Raw genomic sequence first — 18,813 nt, forward strand, 5'->3', positions numbered from 1 at the left:
CCCGGGAGCAGCTCTACCAAGGCGGGGGAGCCCCCTGGGTCTTGGACGGGAGGGGGCTAAAGCCCATTTCTGGGGGGTGTGGGGGCTGCGCAGCCAGGGGCGGCGACCCCCGGGGACTGGCGCGGGCCGGCTCCCGCACGCTAACGCCCTCTGCGCTGCCCCCGGGCGGCACGTCCGGCCCAGACAACCAGCGCCGCCGCGCTCGCCCCAACGCTCGTGCCCCCCGCCCAGCAGCTCCTCGAGGAGCCGCTCCGGGTCCTCTATGGCGGGGAACGCCTGGGGGGGGGCGGGGGGGAGCGTCAGGCAAGGCGGGCTGCTGACCCCGCCCAGGCGCAAGATGGCGGCGGCCGAGGGCGCCCTGCGGAGTCACGTGACACGGCCTGCCTCACCTGATCTACTTGGAGCCCTTTCGGGCGGACTCTGCGCGATGAGGTCAGACGCAGTCTGCATTATGACGCCAGAAGCGTAAACAAAGCGGTGCATTGTGGGAGGGGGATTGTTGCACGCAGGAAGCAGCCTCCATCTTAGGGGCTCTCCAGCCAGACGCTCGGCGGCTCGGCCCGCAACGAGACCCCGCAGCCCTGCTCCTTTCCGCGCCCGCCTCTTCCGCGCGGCCGCGCGCCCCGCCCCGCCCCCCGGCGTCCCGCCTCGCCGGCGCTGTGAGCAGAGCGCGAGGCGGCCGGCCCCTGAGGGGAGGCGGCGGCGGCGGCGGCGGGATGGCGGCGGACAGCCGGGAGGAGAAAGGTAACGGGCCTCGCTGGGGGGGACATCCCTGCTCCGCACTGCCCTGCGTCGGGGAGGGGGCCCCTCACGGCAAGGGGGTGGGCGGTTTGGGGGACTGGCTGGGGGGGACTGGGTCAGCTGCCCTGTGGGGGTGGAGGGGATGTGGGGGGGCTGGGTCAGCTGCCCTGTGGGGGTGGAGGGGATGTGGGGGGGGCTGGGTCAGCTGCCCTGCGGGGGTGGCGGGGATGTGGGGGGGGGCTGGGTGGTGGTGGTGGTGGGGGGGGGGGTCAGCTGCCCTGCGGGGGTGGCGGGGATGTGGGGGGGGCCGTGGTGGTGGTGGGGGGGGGGGTCAGCTGCCCTGCGGGGGTGGCGGGGATGTGGGGGGGGGCCGTGGTGGTGGGGGGGGGGGTCAGCTGCCCTGCGGGGGTGGCGGGGATGTGGGGGGGGGCCGTGGTGGTGGGGGGGGGGGTCAGCTGCCCTGCGGGGGTGGCGGGGATGTGGGGGGGGCCTGGGTGGTGGGGGGGGGTCAGCTGCCCTGCGGGGGTGGTGGGGATGTGGGGGGGGGCTGGGTGGTGGTGGGGGGGGGGTCAGCTGCCCTGCGGGGGTGGTGGTGGTGGTGGTGGGGGGGGGGGATCAGCTGCCCTGCGGGGGTGGCGGGGATGTGGGGGGGGGCTGGGTGGTGGGGGGGGGTCAGCTGCCCTGCGGGGGTGGCGGGGATGTGGGGGGGGGCCGTGGTGGTGGTGGGGGGGGGGGTCAGCTGCCCTGCGGGGGTGGCGGGGATGTGGGGGGGGCCGTGGTGGTGGGGGGGGGGATCAGCTGCCCTGCGGGGGTGGCGGGGATGTGGGGGGGGGCTGGGTGGTGGGGGGGGTCAGCTGCTCTGCGGGGTTGGCGGGGATGTGGGGGGGGCTGGGTGGTGGGGGGGGGTCAGCTGCCCTGCGGGGTTGGCGGGGATGTGGGGGGGGGCTGGGTGGTGGTGGGGGATCAGCTGCCCTGCGGGGGTGGCGGGGATGTGGGGGGGGGCTGGGTGGTGGGGGGGGGTCAGCTGCCCTGCGGGGGTGGCGGGGATGTGGGGGGGAATGGCTGGGAGAGGGGTCAGCTGCCCTGCGGGGGTGGAGGGGAGGGATGTGGAAAATCTCATTTTGGTTTTACCAGAATAAATGAAACTAATTACAAAAATCTTTCCTAATTTTCTTCTGAAGCGTCAATTGTATGATCGGGATGAAGGAACTGGATGTAGATCCATCTGTTAAACCTTTGGGCGGGCTGCATACATAATTTGCTCTGTTAGATTTGTATAACATGTTACTGCCGTGAGGGGGGAATAGCCACTACTTTTAAGCTTCGTACCACTTACTGGCTTTGTATGCCTGTCAGATTACCCCATCGCGCTGTGATGCCTTAGAGGTGGGGAGCGGCAGCTGGTCTGCAGGCCCGTGTTTAGGGCTCTCTTTTTCTCTAGAGGAGTTTCTTGTGTGCAGAGATTCCAACATAGGAGCTACAGCTGCTGTGAGGCCCTTTCATGTAACAACTTAGAGATGACTTCTTATATTTATACGTTTTGTAGCTGTCCTCAAAGTGACTTGCAGCACCACGGAGAAATATACTAGAATTACTGAAAGAGGGGGAAATGTACTAAATATCAGGGAAATGGTAGAGTCCTCAGTAGAGGCTATAGAGTTTGAGACCACCAGATCATCTACTCCAGTGGTTCTCAAACTTCTTGTAGAGGCAACAGCCTTTTTCAAACAGCAAGACTCTGAGTGTGACAACCCCCCCTTATAAATTAAAACAGGGTTTTTTAATTTAATGTGGGCTGCCGTTTTGTGACACAGCCAGGCACAGGGCTGACAGCTCGTGACCCCCAGGTAATAACTGGTGACCCCCGTTTGAGAATCCCTGATCTAGTCTCATGTCGTATATATCACAAGCCACCAACAGTACCCCCATACTTAAACCCAACCACCAAAGTTAGGCCAAAGTATTACGTTACTTAGATTGGACATCTCAAACTGTACTCAGCCAAAGTAGTACAGTAGAACCTCAGAGTTATGAACAGTTTGGGAATGGAGGTTGTTCATAACGCTGAAATACACATAACGCTGAACAAAACAATTTGGTTATGTCAAAAATTTACAACTAAACAGTGACTTAATACAGCTTTGAAACTTTACTATGTGGAAGAAAAATGCTGCTTTGAACCATCTTAATTTAAATGAAACAAGCACAGAAACAGTTTCCTTACTTCATCAAATCTTTACTTTTAAATTTTCCCTTTAATTTCCCTGAGTGCTTAACACAGTACTGTACTATATTTGTTTTTTGTTTTTGTCTCTGCTGCTGCCTGATTGCCTACTTCTGGTTCTAAATGACGTGTGCGGTTGACTGATCAGTTCAGAATTCTGATGTTTGTAATTCTTGGGGTTTTCTTATAAGCAGTATACCACAGGGAACAGTCCTGTGGTTGGCAGAATTAGCTGCATACTTTAACAGGCGTTTTCTCTTTCTGATTTCTTTAGTGTTGCTCAAAGGATGAGCATGGGTATACATAGTGATGGTAATGACAATGAGAGCATAGCTATGTGTGCATATTAGTATTACTTAATACATCACATTCAAACATCAGAAGGGAATTGTGAGCTCTGTCTCCAGTTGTGCTATCTCTTCTGGTGTCTATCTGCTTTCTGCCTTTTGGAACCAATACTGCAATATGATAGTACCTAGTGCTCTGATGATGCTTACTGCCGTGTGCATGTGTACTTACTGATATGGTATGTAAAAAGGTACATTGCCAGGTTAATATATTCCCTCAGTTTAGGAATTGTAAATGCAAGCTTTTATATATTCCCCATAGCATTTGCAAACCAAATGTTACAGCAACTGTATGATGAGTGCAAAGAAAAATTGATTAATTTCATTTTTTACTGTTCAGTGCTGAGCAAAAAGCAAATGTGTTGATTTTTTTTCTAGTTTTAATGCTCTGATACACAGTTGGTAACATATGTAAGAATTATTTTTTTAAAAAAGTATTAGTTTAATCAGGCCTTTAAGCTGCCGGTCATTCATGGGTATACTGTAATAATACTGTGGTTGTAAGTCTGATGCCCTGAAAATATATCTCCACAAAAAGCTGCATTAAGAAGTATTTTCATAACAGAAAATATTTCATAGCACTTAGGTCAGGGCTGGGTAAACTATGGCCCCGGGGCCGCATCCAGCCCTTGAGCTCCCGACGGGGAGCGGGGTCTGGGGCTTGACCTGCTCCGCACATGCTGTGGCTCTGCACGGATCCTGGAAGCAGCAGCATGTCCCCCGCTGGCTCTTATGTGTAGGGGCAGCCGGGGGCTCCGCACTCTGCCCCTGCCCTAGGCACCGCCCCTGCAGCTCCCATTGGCTGGGAACCATGAGCATTCATGGCCTGCCATACAATTTCCATAACCAGATGTAGCCCTCAGGCCAAAAAGTTTGCCCACCCCTGGCTTAAGTAGACTCAGTGTCAGTGTAGTCACTGCTTTGCTTACATTGAGTGTTGCTGGCTTTCAGAAGCCATCCCATGATGGCCCACGCGGACAGTTAAATTGGTGCAAATGCTCGTGGTTAGGAAGTGCACCACCGACAGACAGAGCGTAGTGTGGACCTGCAAAAGCGATTTCATAACTCTGGTGGCTGTATGTCAGTGTAACTTAAGTCAACATAATTTTTTAGTGTAGACATGACCCTTTTGGTGCTTGACTAGGGATATACCCAAACTTACAACCATTATTGCTCATTCTCTGCCTACCAGTTACTACACTCAAGGTCTGCAGCAATCACTGTCTGAATAGCAGGGTTGCATGGGGTAGGGGAGCTTGCATATCCTAGGAGACACGCTGATTATGTGATTTATATAGGTTGCTTTGATTACATTATGGGCTTTTTAACTGTTCTCAGGGCTTCAAAGCAGTGTCCTGTACTAGGGCTGGTTGAAAGCTTGGTGCCATAGGAGTATCTGAAACGTGTCTTGATGCAACCTGAGCTAGTGGTGATTCTTATCAGTGGTACTACTTGTGGTTTACTGGGGCAGCTGGTGTCACCACTTGCTTTGGCAGTGCTGGCTATCCCTCATTCACATACATATTGAGGTAGCTCTGTTGAACAGAAGAAGTGCTCTTTGGCTACTCGGGAAACTGGAGATTCAGAACCAAATGTACATCCACAGAGGAAAAAGACAAGGAACTCCCCTGGAAGATCAACTTTTCCACACATTTTAGAATAGATGACTAAAGTCACCAATTATTGTTTGGTTCCTGTCCAGCCCTGCGGGTTTCCTGAAAGATCTAACCTTGGAACAATCATCATTTAAGTTTGCAATACCCCTGCACCCAGTTCTGAGCCAGTTGGTAAAGGAGTTGTGATAGCACCTTTACTCGACTATGGATATAGCTAAAGTGACCTAAGCAGAAATACAACTTGTTTGGGGATGCTGCTGCTTCACCACAAGCCTGTTGGCAGTGAGCTATGGCCAGGGCTAAGATTTGAGACTTGCTGCTTGGCTTCCCTGGACTGAGAATTACGGTACTAAGATGTCCCTGGAAAAATGTTTTCTTGGGCTACAGTGGCAACAGATTTTGTTGTAAGCTACCTGTCCTTTCTGGACAATGCGTAGTTCAAGCTATGGAAGAGGGCTTATAGCTTTGTGGAAAAGCACAAAGAATTCTGGCAGATTTTATTAGCATTTACACAACTAGGTATGTGGTTCTCATGTCATTTGTTGGTAACAGCAGCAAGAATATCAGTCTTGGGCATAGGTGCCCATAGATACAAGTGTGTGCTTCTGTCAGACTTTTAATACATAGTAACTAGAGCTTGAGGACATAGGGAGTTTCTTTGGCAAAAGGGTGTCTCAAATACTAGAGTAAAGCTAGGCTATATTTTCATTTTCCACCCCTCCTACCCTAGAGGGCAAGGGCTTATACTAATGTGTTTGGATTCAAACATGTCTGGTAAGGACAGAATGAGAATGTGTTGCTTCTTTTTCCTCAGAAATGGAAGAGTTGCAAGCCTCTTAACCCCAAGCAGCAAAACCTCTGTTTATTGTGCAGTTCAGAATCTTCTGAAATAGACACACAGGCTAGTTTTGGAGAATAGGACCCTTCTGATTCTGCTTGGTTCCTGATTGCCTCAAACACAGGAGTCCTCAGCATTATTTGGTAGGACTGTACAGTCTTTCCCCAAAACCTTCCCCAGACCATTTCCTTCAAGAATGCACTCAGTATCTTCCTGAGGATGAGTGAGTACAGCAAATCTAGTCCTTTCTGGCAGAGATGTCTATCAAGCTTTATATTGCAAAGGGAAAGAGGCAAGATATTTCCGGATACTTTCGGATGCAGTGCAGGCGTCGGGGATGTCTCAGTCACTTCCTGTTGCATTCAAGGCACTGGCTGGTGTAGATGTTGCTAAAATTGACTGCATTTCTGCACTGAAATGGGCAAAACTGTTCGTCATTCTAAATATAAAGTTGCATTTGGTTAATTTATGTAGGAAATTTGTATTGTATTGTCCTTTTTAGCACTTTTTTCACTCCTTTTGTTAGTCAATAAATTTCTGTTTTTGAAGATAAACTCATCTTTATTCGTTCACCACATGCTCTGCAGAATGTATAGCAGAACTCAGAGCACTCAATACTTTTAAGTGTACAGCACCACAGATCTCTTAGGTTCAGGAAAACACCCTAGTCATGTATAAATCTACAGCCAGCACCGCATAATACACTTTTGCTGAAACTGAAATAGTGTATAGAGGTAGAGGAGAACAGAATAATTCATTGGTTCATTGTATGACAGGGGTGTAAATGTACACCAAGCACTACACAATTCTAAACAGGCCCCAGAATTTCAGGGCCACGTAGAGCACAATCTGTCACATCACACTGTTAAAGTGCTCTTTCAAAGCCTCCCTCAACTTCATAGCTCCACATTGAGGTCCTCTAATAGCCATTGTGTCTGGCAGTTCAGACTCCCCAGACAGTTGCTCCATCTCCTCTCTCTACCCCGACAGCAGCTTTTCCCCATTTGCCTCACAAATATTATGCAGGACACAATAGGCAGCTATCACTATTGGGGTATTTCTCTCACAAGATTGGATCGCAGTGAATAAATAATGCCAACATGCCTTCAAAAGCACAACTGTCATTCAGCACCTGCTGAGCTGGTAGTTGAATCTTTCCTTGCTGTTGTCAAGGTGGCTGGTATATGGCTTCAGGAGCCAGAGGAGCATGTGGTATACTGGGTCCTCCAGGATTACTGCTGGTATATCAGCATCGCCTGTGGTAATCCATCAGTCAGGAAAGAATGTCCCTGCTTGCTACTCTCTGAACAGTCTTGTGTTCTTAAAGTTGCGAGTATAATGCACCTTCCCTGACAAGTCCACACTGATATCATCCCAGGTGATCCACCAAGACTTGCAAAACTAGAGAAAAGAAGCCCTTTCTGTTGATGTACGCTGTGGCAAGGTGGTGGTGCCAAGATAGGGATGGGCATGCTGTTTGTTTGTCCCACCACAGTGCAGCAGCCCCATTGCTGCAAATTCAACCGTGACGACCTGCACATTGCGGAGAGTCACAGACCTGCATAGCAGGACGTGATTAATGGCCCTACACGCTTGCATGAAAGCCGCCGCCACTGAGGATTTTCCAACTCTGTAATTTCCCACTGACCAGTAGAAATCAGGCATTGCAAGCTTTCGTAGTGCAATCATCGTTCGCTTCTGAACTGCCTCATTTGCTCTCCATCCACTGGAGAGGTGAGCTCTGCGTACAGATCCAGGAATGTGGCCTTTTGCATCCTAGAGTTGTGCAGCTACTGCTAGTCATCCCAAACCTTCATTGTGATGTGATCCCACCAGTCAGTGCTAATTTCTTGGGCCCAGAATTGGTGCTCTGCCATCTGCAGCTGCTTCATGAATGCCACCAACAGCCTTGAATTGTTTTTCACTATGTCCATCAGCAGTCTGTCCTCGAAAAAATCATCATGTCCTCCATTGTTGTCGTTCTTCCTGCATCTCTGATACTGGAGAATCATGCGTCCTGTATTTGCAGTGTTTGTGAGACTGTACAGAGTTTTGCAGACTTCATCCTTCAATCAGAGGGTGGACAGTGCCATGTGGGTTTGTGGGGTCTCTCTTTAAAATAAAAGTGTGAATTAGGGGGTATGGATGTTATGGGATAGAGAGAGCTGCATGCTGGGAACTTGACCCCAGCTTCCAGTGACCCCTTGATACTTCGTTAGTTTCACTCTGTTCAGACAGCCTCCCTTCTTGCTTAGTTCCTATAGAACTTTCAGATGCAAAAGGCTGTATCCCTGGCAGGGAAGCCTCCGGTGTCTGTGACCCCTGGCTAATGGAGTTCAAAATTGTGACCAGAGCGTCATCAGGGTCTCAGTAGACACTTCCTTCTTTTGCAGGGTTTTACTCCTCTTCATGTAGGGCTCTCAAACAGGTCTTTGGCTCTTCTCCAGGCTTCTTTTGCATGTGTTTTCCTTAAGCACTTTCCCTTTGACAAGATAAACCCTCCTGCCTTTCCCCATTCTCCTTGACAGAGTCATTAAGTTCTATCATCTCTGTGTTCTCCCTTTGCTGCTTTCCTTGGTCTGGAATTTTTGTTGTCCAGCATGCAGTTCCCATGACATTTGGACTGCAAGTCCCATAATCCTTCTCTTTTTGGCAGAGACCATATCACAGAAGTGATCCGAACTTTTACCCTCATAAAGGTTGATGCTCTCACCTTACAGTACTCTCATGTTGAATTTTGTTGACACTTGAAGCTAAAGTCAAGGAGGAAATTGAAAAGCTGTTAAGTTTCATTGCTGTGTTAATGCATTCATAAATTTAATGGCATTATAAAAACTAATGCTGGTTACAAACAGTGTTTCAGAGAATTTCTTCAAAATGGATTATTTTCAATAGTATTTGTAATTTATGTATATTATTTTCAGATGGTGAACTGAATGTTCTGGATGACATTTTGACTGATGCTCCAGACCAAGATGATGAGCTGTATAATCCTGATAGTGAGCAAGATAAAAATGAGAAAAAGGGTATGTGGCTTTACTACTCAGATGTCTTGCTAAAAAGTAGACAGCAAAATTTTACGGGGCAGGATGATTAAAATCTGCAAGGTGACAATATTCATAACCCAGGTAATGGAATCCCAAACAGCTTTTGTGCAACTGCGTTATAATGTAATCTCTGACTTTATGGACAAACATAATAAAGTAGGGCTTCTCTTTATCTGAAGATCACCGTGAATCTGGGTTTTCTGCAGATATAGCAGATATCTTACCAATTATTTTTTGGTCTAGTAAACTGAATACAGGAGTAGGAAGAAGGAAGTCCTCTTTTTTCCAGTCCCAGCTTCGCTAGTAACTTGTTTGGCCTCGTGCTTGTCACTTAGCCTTTCGGCATCAGTTTCTCTGTCTCTCAATATGGAAAACATGAATGTGACTGGGAGGTTAAGGGCTTAATATTTGTAAAATGCTATAATATTGAAAGGTTAATTATTTTTAAGAGTGCTTTGAAAAGTTAGTTAATTTTAAGAGTTAATTATTTTTAAGAGAGCTCCACTTTAAGACAAAGCTGATTTTAAGGAGAAATATTATCAAACGTAAAGTCTTCTAATCTGATGTGTAAATAATTTTGAACTTGCTCTCTATTGGTCTTTATTTAAGGATCAAAAAGAAAAAGTGACAGGATGGAAAGTGCTGAAAGCAAAAGACAGAAGCCTTCTATGCATTCATCAAGGCAAATGATGCCAAAGCCGCCTAGCTCATCAGTTAGCAATAATAAAAGAATGGTGAGTACAAAAGGAAAGCCACTGTCGGAGTACAAGAATGAGGAATATCAGAGGTCTGATAGAAACAAGCGCCCAGATGATCGAAAGACTCGTATGTCAAGCGGCAGTTCAAGGGAACCATATAAAGGACAACTTGAAAAGACTTGCATGAGGAAAAGAGATGTTGACAGAAGGGCAAAGTCTTCCACACCAGATGGTTCTGAGGTAGTGAAAGTTATTGCAGCCTTAGAAATAAAACAATTGTTTGAGGCTTTTATAAGGCGCATTCTCTTAAGGCACTTTGTGCATCCAGACAATGTGTTCTATGACTGTTGATTGATTTTCTCTTTGAACATCAGAGAATTAGGCACGACGTAGATCGAAGACTGAGCAGATCCAGCCATTCTTCTAAAGAAGAGGTGAACTCTGAGGAATATGGCTCAGAACATGAGACTGGCAGCAGCGGTTCCTCTGAGCAAGGGAACACAGAAAATGAGGAGGAAGGAATGGAAGAAGAGGAAGATGATGAAGGGGAGGAGGATGAAGAGGTAGAAGAAGAAGAAGGGGAGGAGGAGGAAGAAGAATATGAACAAGATGAGAGAGATCAGAAGGAAGGAAATGACTATGACACACGAAGTGAAGCCAGTGATTCTGATTCTGAATCCGCATCCTTCACAGATGGGTCAGTCAGATCTGGTTCCGGCTCGGATGCTTCAGGTAGATTGCTTCTTATTATACTACTTGATATCTGGTTTTTCTCACTTTCTTGAAATATCAGTAGATTTAAAACTTGACTTCTTATTTTTGGCTTGCACTAGTGAGGATTAGCTTTGACTTTGGTCATCAGGTGGTTGGGTTTTTTTTTTTAGTGAATGTAGGTAAGACAATGTAATGGAACATTAGCACTGAGGCTTGCCTGGAAATAATGACTTTCCACTAGATTAGGATCAGATTGCTGTAGATGAACTGGCTTTGGCTTTGGCTTAAAGCTACTGCAGTCAGTACTACTTGACACTACTTCTTTTATAGATTCGCTTATGATTTATCATTTAAAGTTAATGGCAAGAAGTTCAGTATAAATCTAGATGTGTGGAATAGTGAGGCTATAGCCTTAGCAATTTCTCCAAAGGTCAGAGCTACATAAGATGGCTAGGTCTTAGTAAAAATGCATTTATTTGAGAAAACACCGCACAACTTGGAATGATGAGGAGTCCAGGACCAGAATAAGGCCACGTCTACACTACCCGCCGGATCGGTGGGTAGTGATCAATCTATTGTCTAGTGTAGACGTGATAAATCGATCCCCGATTGCTCTGCTGTCGACTCCGGAACTCCACCAGGGCGAGAGGCGGAAGCAGAGTCGACAGGGTAGCGGTGGCCATCGATCCCACGCCACGAGGACGCGAAGTAAGTGATTCTAAGTCAATCTAAGATACATCGACTTCAGCTACGCTATTCTCATAGCTGACGTTGCGTATCTTAGGTGGATCCACCCCGTCCCAGTGTAGACCAGGCCTAACAGGGGAAATAGGGACTTAAGAAAATTCATGGCAACTGCCTGCACACCATGTCTGGTTCTCGCTTTTTCTGCTAGTGTTTCATTTTCATTAATATTAAATTCCTCTTGGAATTTAAGACTCAATGAAGCCCTTTTTATGGGGTGTTGCTAAATTTATTGATTACTTGGTTCTTTTGTTATAGACTAACTTGGAAGGTTGGATGAAGTCTTGAAAAAGATCATATAATATAATTTGGCTCAGTGGAGAGATCACTTCATGGCATTTCTTTATTGTTTGGTTTTGATGAGAAGCATGCTTACCATCTTGCTACATCCTGTCATGTAGCTTCCTTGTTTTGAGAGCTTCATAGCTGGTCCTCCTGATTAATTTAGACACAGGTTAAGTGGGCCAGCCTTGGTATTTGGAGTTAGAGAATGAGAACAGCCTAAAAAATAAAAGAAGCTGTAATTTTTTCCCAGGAAAAAAGTTGAGGTATAGTTTAACTTTTAGTGGAAAAGAGACCTGTTGACAATGTGCCCCAGTGGTTTTTTATTATTATTATTACTGTTATCACTTTTCTGAGCTTTCGGATACAGAGTAGCATGAAGGAGCAGAGTCACTGGTCACAACACAATTTTTCTACTTGGTGTCACCGTAAATTTCTAAAGCATTGGAGAGAAGAACTAAAGCAGCCCCAAACTTAGTGAATCACTTCTGTATCTTAAACTTTGTATGGAACTTGCAGATTTCTTGCTGTTTACCTTTCCCTCATGAACTACAAGTCTGAAAATTAGGGTAAATACTTGTTGTACATGATGTTTGAGGAGGGGCCTTAGGACAGAAACCTAGATCTTGTAGTTATCACAAATCACATTTATCTATTGCCAGTACTTTCATCCCATTCTTGTCTTCCATGTGTGATATTTACAGTACTCCTTATCTTTGTTTTGGGATTTTTAGATGAGAAAAAGAAGGAAAGGAAGAGAGCTAGAGGTATCTCTCCAATTGTTTTTGATAGAAGTGGAAGTTCTGCATCAGAATCATATGCAGGTATTTTTTCTTTTTACTGCCTGTCATGCTGACTTGTATCAAATCTTGAAATGTGAACGCTGTAGAAATTTGTGGGGTATGCAGCTTAATTTTTAATTGTTAATTTTGTATTGACTTTTGGCATGTTCTGTGTGGATAATTTTGGGGAAGTAGGCTTTCTTGTTACTTTAATGCTATTCTGTTGCTTAAGTGGAATTTCCACTTTTTTAAAAAACTTGGAAGATGATGATTCAGTGACTAGTTTTCTGAGTAGGAAACTGTTCAAACAAAAAACAACAACCAAAACAACCCAAAAAACTAAAACAAAACACTCGTGCACATTGAGCAGTATTTTTGTGTGTGTGGGTGCGCGCCAGGAAGAATAATTTGTCATGAATGAAAATTGTATGTGACAAGGCTGTAGAAATTGTATCTTATCTCTATCAAGGCTCAATCTGAACAAATGTACTTTGGCTAAACACAGGTTCAGAAAAGAAGCATGAGAAATTATCATCTTCCGTTCGTGCTGTCCAAAAAGGTATCATTTAAATTTGAATTTTTAATGCATGCCCCATCACGAGCCATTGTCTCTGTCCATTCATTATGTTATGTCGAAGTGGTAATGTTCCGATATAACAATCTGAATACTTGATTTGTGAGTGTAAACAGTGATGCATCTCCATCCTGATTTATTTTTGCATGTCATCAGAGGTGCAAAAAAATGTCAATTATTTGCTTCTTGCAGGAGCAGCAAAGTAGCAATGAGATGCTTTTACTTGAAAAGGAGAATGTATTTTAATAATACTCTATTCAACAGTGCCGATACAAATGGTTCACGTCACCTATCCTGGCGCTGTAAGCTGGGATACAAGTATATCGGAACATCACTAGGCTTTGTTTGATTTATATCTGAAGTTACCTATGTTTTAATTTTTATTTTATTTTATTTGTTTAAAATAAAAGCTTGGCATTGCGTGCTCTTTGGCATAGACTTCGAGGTTGAAGCTGGGGGTGGAAGGTTTTAACTCTTGATTTAGGTAGGGGTTGGGAGGGCTAAAAATAAACACCCGCTACCTAGTGGAAATAATTTTTAAAAGTTTAAACTTGAGCTTATTTAAAATTTTGTTTTTCAGACCAAACCAGTAAACTTAAATATATTCTCCAAGATGCAAGATTTTTTCTCATCAAGAGTAACAACCATGAAAATGTTTCACTTGCCAAAGCTAAGGTACGTCAAACTTTTCTTGAAACTGATTTTTTATCACGAAACTTAGTACAGAAAGGGACTGACACTCAAGCCCATGTTATCTCCTGTGCCAAAATTGCAAACCCATTTTTAGCTTCCTAATTCTCAAATTGTAGCTGCTCTGGCTCCAGCACAACTTAGAGCAGCTCCTTGACTGCTCTTAACTTATGCTGACTGGCTGTAATTACTAAGGACTGTATACCAGATGAGAATTGGAGTGTAGTTTTTTATCCACCACTGAGACGCCTCCGATATCGAGAGTGCAGTTGGTGATGGATGGCATGGCAGCAGGCTCAGCCAACTTTATGCCACCTGAGTTATTCTCTTCCCTTGCCAGGGGCATCTCCGATTCTGGCCCCTAAATATACCTCTTTCAGTACATGGTGAGAGTTTGATCTGTATGTAATTCCAAGTAAAACAAATGAAAAACTGCCTGAATTGATGTCTGTTATTTCTGGGTCAAGATTCTCTTAATATTAAATTTTGGCAAAAGAAAAATTTAGGTTGTTGTATTAAAGAATCAGTTTAGTATTTGTGTATTCAGATGTTTAGATAATACTTAGTCCTGTCTTGAGTGCAGGGTACTGGACTAGATCACCTGTTGAGGTCCCTTCCGGTCCTATAATTCTGTGTTTTGGAGTATGGTCATGCAGGAAGTCAGTCAGGAAAAGTTCTTTTTCAAATGATGGTCCCTATCTGTATTGCACTAAGGGTTATATGCATTCACCAAGCGCTCTGAGCTGGAGCTTTTGAAAGTAGTAGTGTCTGCTGGTCCACGTGCACCCTTGCCTCCGCCTCATGGTTTCATCCAAGGTGATAAAAGGGCGGGGCATACCAGTTGCACCCTCAGTTCCTTCTCACCGCCGCATTGTCTGAGTTGGAGCCTTTTCTGTCCTCTCGTCTCTTGTGATGCATTTTCCTAAATACAGAAAAAAGACTGTTTTACTCTTGTCTATAGTAGGTATTTTGTTATTGTTGTAGCAGTTTTAGTGTTAGAAGTCGTTTTTAGGATTTTAAGGACTTTGGGATGCTGTTTTACCAGCTACCCACCTTTCCTCTCCCCTTCCCTCCCCATGCCTGGGTATTGGATTACGCCAAAGATCTGCACGTCGCATTGAGGTGCAGTATCTGCCTCTGCTTCCAGCCCATACCTGGGAAGGCCAGATTCTCCACCTCAAGAAGCACCTCATGGAGGTAGCCATGAGGCCGCACTCAGATCCAGGCTGGGGAAGACACCACCACCACCCCGGTACATCAGCCTGAGCGGTTGAGGAGCATGTCTCCTAAAGTGGAGCTCCAGTCCAGTTCTGCTGGTACTAGCATTACAGATCCCATTCAGGGGACCTAGCCGTGAGGCAAGGAAACGTGTGCATAAGCATGGCAGTAATTCTTCCTCAAAGCCCAAGAATATCGTTGCATTCCCCATGAGTTCCAGGCATGGAGAAGTGGCACATTCCAAGGCTCACAAGCACAACAAGAAGTTGCATAGAACACAGGATCCACCAGTCCTGGTTACAGAGCCACATCTCTTTTCTGGATCGGTACTGCCAAAGTCACAGGAATTGTTGGTTCCGAGGCAGTCCTCCATTCCATCCCCAGTTCCATCTGTGGAATGCATGCCACTGACACTGAGGAGGCTCAAGTCAGCTCCTGGATCTCATGAACCGTTGGTCCTGCATGAGGTGACATCGCCATGTCTCCCAGTTCATTTGCCTCATAAGAGACCCCGTTCTTCTGCATTGCACTTGCTGCCTTTGGGTCATGTTCCTGAGCACATCCCTGCGACTCACTCGGATCCGCTCGTTCTGACGGCACCACCATTCGAACAAGGATCTGACTTCTCAGTGTCTGAGGACTCGGATGGAGCACATGATCTGCCTCTCCCATTCTGTCGGCATGAATGCCCAAAAGCTCCAATGGCTAGGTGGCAATATCCTCCCTTTCCTCAGCACAGGAGCTACTGGTACCCCACTCCGTGGGGACCCCTGCAGCAACCACAGGATCCTCCTGGTTGCCCATACTGGGGTCGTGGCCCAAATATCTACCTGTTGAACCTTCCTGATCTGCCCAAGAAGAGTCCCTCATCTCGCAACTCTGTCCTTCATCAAGTAGATGTTTGGACCTGGGGTTGGAAGATGCACTGGTTAGCCCGACTCCGCTGGATCCAGAGTAGTTTCCCTCGTCTCCAGATGTGGCAGTGTTGTGGGCTATTTCCTCCCCCTCCGAACGACTAGCACCAATTCCAGGAACTGTTACATAGGGTGACTGCTGCCCTGGAGGAGTGACTGCTTCCACTGGAGGAGGTGCAGGACAGCCAACATCAGTTACTTGATGTTCTGCGTGTATTAGTACCATCCAGAGTGGCATTCCTGATCAGCTAGGCCATTTGAGCACCTACCCCAAAAGAGAGACAAAAAACATACTATGTACCAATGAAGGGTCTGAGTTTCTGCTTTCTCACCCCTCCTGCATCTCCCTCCCATCCAATTCCCTGGTTATTCAGGCTGCTGCTAAACGGGCCAGGCAGCAACACCCACTTTCCGCTCCGACAAGGAGGGTAAGAAAGAGATTGGACCTCCTAGATCGTCTTTTCTTCAGCCAGCCTTCAGTTTCGCATCTCTAATTGCTTGGCATTACTGACAAAATATGACTTTTTGAATTATGACCAATTTTGGACTTTGCAGTCAAGCTTCCCCAGCAGGATCATGCCCACTTCCAGGGTATTTTAAAAGAAGGCAAACTGGTCACCCAGACAACGCTTCAGGCCATGGTGGATTCGGTGGACCCATCTTCACGCACTATGGTCACAGGGATCGTCTTGGGGAGGGAATCCTGGCTGCATTCATGTGGTTTCCCAAGGGAGGTGCAGAACACAATTGAGGATCTCCCTTTTGATGAATATCACCTCTTCAGCTAGAAGACTAATGATTCCCTGCACTCCCTCAAAGACTGTAGAGCCACCCTATGATCACTGGGTATTTATACGCCCCTGTGCAAATTCTATCATCCAACTCCTGCACAATGGCACAGAGCTCCTCAAATCTTCCATCAGCAACCCTATGAGCCTCCCCATAAGTGTCAAAAGACCCAACGGCCCTGTCTGCGTGGTCCGTCAGCACGGTCTTTGACATCACACACTCAAACTTCATGTAAGCAATAATTCTGAGTACAGTTAGAGAGCCATAAACCACCTTGCACCCCACAGTTCATACAACCTACTCCTTTCAGGGCTGTCTAGCACACTTTCTGCCAGCCTGGAGTGCCGATAACAATGGACAAGTGGGTCCTGTATGATGTTCAACATAGCTGTATGATCAAGTTCACAGTGCTACCTCATCCACATCCCCCCCCCCCCGTCCCAGTCCCACCTCTTAGATCACTCTCACAATAGTATCCTCACCTTAGAGGTGGACTGACTCCTGCAGAGAGAGGTGATAGAGCCTGTTTGCATGACCTTTCAGGGCGCAGGGTTCTACCCCACCTATTTCCCGGTACCCAAGAAAAAGCGGGGAACGAGACAAACCCTAAATCTCTGTGGTCTCAACCACTTCATATGCAAGCCGAAGTTTTATGTGGTCATTCTCACAGCCATCGTATCTTGCTAGAAAGAGGCATGTGGTATACAGCAAGATGCTTACTTCAACATAGATATCCACGCAAACCACAGATGGTTCTTGAGCTTTACAGTGGGCCCTTGGCACTTGCAGTACAGAGTTCTACCGTTCAGGCTCACCACTGCTCCTCGGGTCTTCCTTTCATGTTCTCATCATGTCAGACAACATCGCCACTGTTTACTGCATAAACAAGCAAGGGGGCACAAGATCACCAGCGCTGTGTGTGGAAGCATCACACACAGTATCCTGTTTTCAGTGGCTTATCTCCCAGGGACTCAGAACATGATTGGATGCTCTCAGAAGAATTTCATGGCTGACCACAAATGGGAGCTAAACAATTCCGTGGTCATAGACATTTTCGGCTGTTGAGTGACTCTGACCAAGGATCTCTTTGCCTCCCATGCCAGCACCAAATGCAGACGGCACTCCTTCCAGGGCAGGCTCGGAGCCTGTTCCAAGAACACCCAGTCATCTGCTGGTCAGACCAGTTCAATTATGCCTTCCCTCCCCTACCTCTCCTGCCCTCGGTCCTCCCCAAGATTCCGCGGGGGGAGAGTGCGACTGTCATCCTAATCGCCCTGTCCTGGCCTCTCTTTCCGGTTTCTGCTTATTCTCCGTCTGTCAAACCATACTTCATTTCTGATACTAACATTCCCAGAGCTGCTCTTATCACACAACAGCAGGATCAGACATCCTGATCCACAGATGCTTCACTTGAGACCCTGGTTTTTGGATGGGCATCTTGACTCGAACGGGAGTGCTCATCGGTAGTACGAGGCATCCTCACAAGTAGCAGGAAAGAATCCACTTGGTGATCCTACCAAGCCAAGTGGAAACATATTGCCTCCTGGGCCATGCAGAAGGGGCTTGCCCCTGAGGCCATGGGCATTCCTCTTCTCTTGGACTATTGCCTGTCCCTGAAAGTATCTGAACTCACTCTCAGTTCTTATCAAGATACACATAGCAGTCATTAGTGCTTTCCACAGTCCTGTGGAAGGGCACTTGGTTTTCACTCACATATTAACTGCAAGGTTCTGGAAGGGCCTCGTATCCTCCCATTCATTCCACAGAACTAAGGCTGTCAGTGATTTTTAAAAAAATTAATCTTGATTAATCGTGCGATCAAACAATAATAGAATACCATTTATTAAAATATTTGTGGATGTCTTCTACATTTTCAGATATGTTGGTTTCAATTACAACACAATACAAAGTGTCCAGTGCTCACTTTATTTTTTTATTACAAATATTTGCACTGTAAAAATGATGTAAATTGAAAAATATTTCTCTCATAACAAGTACAGTAGAGCAATCTCTTTATCATGAAAGTGCAACTTAAAAATGTAGTTTGTTACAGAACTGCATTCAAAAATAAAAAAATGTAAAACTTGAGAGCCTAAAAGTCTATTCAGTCCTACTTCTTGTTCAGCCAATCGCTAAGAGAAACAAGTTTGTTTGCGTTTACGGGAGATAATGCTGCCCACTTCTTAATTACAATGTCACCTGAAAGTGAGAACAGGCATTTGCATGGCCCTGTTGTAGCTGGTGTCGTAAGATATTTACATCCCGGATCGCTAAAGATTCATGTGTCTCTTCGTGATTCGGCCATCGTTCCAGAGGACATGCTTCCATGGTGATGATGCTCATTTAATTTAAAAAAAAAAAAAAGCATTAATTAAATTTGTGACTTAACTCCTTGGGGGAGAATTATGTCTCCTGCTGTTTTATTCGCATTCTGCCATATATTTCATGTTATAGCAGTTTCAGATGATGACTCAGCACATGTTGTTCGTTTTAAGAACACTTTCACTACAAATTTGACAAAATACAAAGAAGATACCAATGTGGAATTTCTAAAGATAGCTACAGCACTCGACCCAAGGTTTAAGAATCTGAAGT

General features: G+C 46.2%; 1 protein-coding gene across 3 annotated transcripts in view; it reads left to right on the plus strand.

Annotated features, from left to right (window-relative positions):
- The first annotated feature begins 645 nt into the window (after positions 1 to 645).
- YTHDC1 (YTH N6-methyladenosine RNA binding protein C1) overlaps positions 646 to 18,813 on the plus strand; it is a 33,624-nt gene continuing 15,456 nt past the window's right edge. Inside the window, exons 1-7 of one of the 3 annotated variants that reach the window (XM_074950342.1) lie at positions 646 to 744; positions 8,691 to 8,792; positions 9,423 to 9,547; positions 9,886 to 10,243; positions 11,986 to 12,075; positions 12,539 to 12,592; positions 13,188 to 13,282. In XM_074950342.1, the coding sequence (XP_074806443.1) occupies positions 717 to 744; positions 8,691 to 8,792; positions 9,423 to 9,547; positions 9,886 to 10,243; positions 11,986 to 12,075; positions 12,539 to 12,592; positions 13,188 to 13,282 (852 nt within the window). In that variant the 5' untranslated portion in view covers positions 646 to 716. Of the gene's footprint in view, positions 745 to 8,690; positions 8,793 to 9,422; positions 9,752 to 9,885; positions 10,244 to 11,985; positions 12,076 to 12,538; positions 12,593 to 13,187; positions 13,283 to 18,813 lie in introns of all 3 variants that reach the window. The other 2 variants (XM_074950340.1, XM_074950341.1) reach the window with 2 other exon arrangements.

This window comes from Natator depressus, chromosome 4 (genome assembly GCF_965152275.1).
Source record: "Natator depressus isolate rNatDep1 chromosome 4, rNatDep2.hap1, whole genome shotgun sequence".
NCBI classification, from domain to species: Eukaryota; Metazoa; Chordata; order Testudines; family Cheloniidae; genus Natator; species Natator depressus.